At 41.9% G+C, this 2,664-nt stretch overlaps 1 protein-coding gene across 1 annotated transcript; it reads left to right on the top strand.

Annotated features, from left to right (window-relative positions):
• Window positions 1–1,155: 1,155 nt before the first annotated feature.
• LOC140516032 (uncharacterized) lies at window positions 1,156–2,084 on the top strand. Its single transcript, XM_072626945.1, has one exon. It carries the CDS (start codon window positions 1,341–1,343, stop codon window positions 2,043–2,045), a length of 705 nt encoding a protein of 234 aa, XP_072483046.1. The 5' UTR covers window positions 1,156–1,340; the 3' UTR covers window positions 2,046–2,084.
• Window positions 2,085–2,664: the final 580 nt, after the last annotated feature.

The following is a 2,664-nucleotide window of genomic DNA, read 5'->3' as shown; positions in this document are numbered from 1 at the left end:
AATTGCACAAAGAAAGCCAATACTACCAAGATTAGAAAGAAAGCAGAAAGCTGGGAAAGAATTTTTCAGCCATTGTCTCTGATAAAGGCCTCATTTCTAAAGCACATGGAACACTGAGTGCAATTTTTAAGAGTACAAGTCATTCCTCAAATATAATAAACGGTTAAAGGATATGAAGCGGCAGGTTTCAGAGGAAGAAATTAAAACTATGTATAGTTTTATTTATATGAAAAAATATTCTAAATCACCATTGATTAGAGAAATGCAAGTCAAAACCACTTTGAGATCCTACATCACATGACAAAACAGGAAACTGGTAAACTTTCGAGAAGATGTGGGAAAACTGGAACAACAACACAATGTCTGTGGAGTTGTGAAGGGATCCAATCATCGTGGAGAGAAATGTGGAAATATGCCCGAAGAGCTACAAAATTGAACATACCCATTTAGCAAGCAATACTACTGCTAGGTCTGTATCCAAAAGAGATCATTAAAATGGGAAAAGGACTCACATTACAAATATAATTACAGCAGTTCTTTCTGTGGCAGCAAAGAATTGGAAATTCAGGGAATGTCCATCAATTGGGAATGGCTGAACAAGTTCTGGTTTATGAACGTAACGGAATACTATTGTGCTATGAGAAATGATGAGAAGCTGCACTTCAGCAAAACCTGGAAAGATATATAAAAACTGATGAAGAGTGAAATGAGCAGAAACAGGAGAACATCGTACACAGTCACAGTCACATTGTGTGATGACTGACCTTAATAAGTTTATTAACAATTCTAAGCAATGTAAGGATCTAAGACAAATGCAAATAAATAATGAAAGAAAATGCTATCCACATTCAGAGAAAGAACTTTAAAGTCTGAATGCCGATGCAAACATACTATTTGCTCTCTTTTCTGGTTATGTTTTGCTTCTTCTTTCTCACGTTTCCTTCCATTAGTTCTAACTCTTCTTTATAACATGACTAATGTGAAAATATGTTTAAAAAGAATGATTGAGTAGAATTTATGTCATATTACACGTACTAATTTACTTATTCAGTGCCACACCAATCAAATTACCCAACATTTATTTTGTAGAGCTAAAAAATAAATCATAACAAATTCATCTGGGGCAGAAGCAGCAGCGGCGGTGGCGACAGTACCAACGGTGGCAGTGCTCCAATAGGCTCCCCTCGCTCCAGTCTCCACTCTCCAGCCCGGCAGAGACATCGCGCCACCCAACCCCAGCCGAGCGGACCCTGGGCTCCCCAAGGCTCTCTTGGTGACACCCGGGCGCACCGCACACACACCCAGAGGGCGGAAAAGAGAACAAATCCAGAACTCCAAAGATGGGAGGCAAGCTCAGCAAGAAGAAGAAGGGGTACAATGTAAATGATGAGAAAGCCAAGGATAAAGATAAGAAGGCTGAAGGAGCTGGTGCAGAGGAAGAAGAAACTCCCAAGGAGAATGATGAGACCCAGACAGTGGCAGAGACCACAGATGTGAAGGAGAGCAGCAAAGAGGAGAAGACTGATAAATATTCCCAGGTCACTGCTAACAAGACTGAAGAAAAGGAAGCAGAGAAGGACGCAGCAGCTGGCAAAGAAGAGGATCCAAAATCAGAGCCTGAGAAACCCGAGGCTGTCCCTGATGGAAAGGTGGAGTCGCAGAAGGATACTGAGCTGGAGCAGGCTCCTGCCTCTGCCCCAGCGGCCAGTAGTGATGCTTCTAAGACTTCAGTGCCTAGCACTGAGGCAAAGGTCTCCCAGTCTTCAGAAACCACAGCAACTAGTAAAGTAGATGACAAGAGCAAAGAGGAAGGGGAAGCCAAAAAGACTGAGGCTCCCGTCACCCAAGAAACTAAAAGTGAAGCGGCTCCAGCTTCAGACTCAAAACCTAGCGAAGCTGTGTCTTCTTCCAAGGAGACCCCAGCAGCAGCGGAAGCCCCTAGCTCTACACCTAAGGCCCAGGAGCCTGCAGCCCCAGCAGAAGAGGTTAAACCTTCCGAGGCTCCGACCGCGAATTTGGATCAAACCATAGCAGTGAAAGAGTAACATGGACAGCCTATTGGAAAATAATAATAATAATAATGAAATAATAATCACTTAAAAACAACCTCTCTCTCTCTCTCTCTCTCTCTCTCTCTCTCTCTCTCTCTCTCTCTCTCTCTTTTCCCCCCAGCTATACTAACTTTTTTCAAACGTGAAATAATGATATGTATTGTCCCCAAAAAAGGATATCCCATCAAGGGAGGGAGGGAGAGGGTGGGGGAGAGAATCCAAATAGTATTTTTGTGGGGAAATATCTAATATACCTTCAGTCAACTTTACAAATAAGTCCTGGATTTTAAAGATGGGTGTCTGAAAGTACAATACATCTTTTGTACCTGAACTGCTGTTAGATGCACTCCACCGATATATCAAAATCTCTTTTCTTCTGTAATAGGGTTTGGGAGTGATGTGTTTGATTCTGCCCACAGGGCCTGTGCCAAGGCAATCAGATCTTTATGAAAGCAGTATTTTCTGTGTGTTTTTTTTTAATTTGCAGCCTTTCTTATTTTGATATTTTTTTAATGCCCTGGATGAATGTCAACTTTCAGACAGTACCCACTTAGGTGTCCACATTTTTTCTCAATGCCAATCCTCCATTTTTCCTCTCCAGATATTTTTGGAA

This window comes from Notamacropus eugenii, chromosome X, assembly GCF_028372415.1.
Source record: "Notamacropus eugenii isolate mMacEug1 chromosome X, mMacEug1.pri_v2, whole genome shotgun sequence".
NCBI classification, from domain to species: Eukaryota; Metazoa; Chordata; class Mammalia; order Diprotodontia; family Macropodidae; genus Notamacropus; species Notamacropus eugenii.
Note: the sequence above shows the minus strand (reverse complement) of the source record. Positions and strands in the feature narration are given on the sequence as shown.

Coding starts and splice junctions, on each gene's coding strand:
- LOC140516032 (XM_072626945.1), top strand. CDS start 1,341: ATGGGAGGCAAGCTCAGCAAGAAGAAGAAGGGGTACAATGTAAATGAT.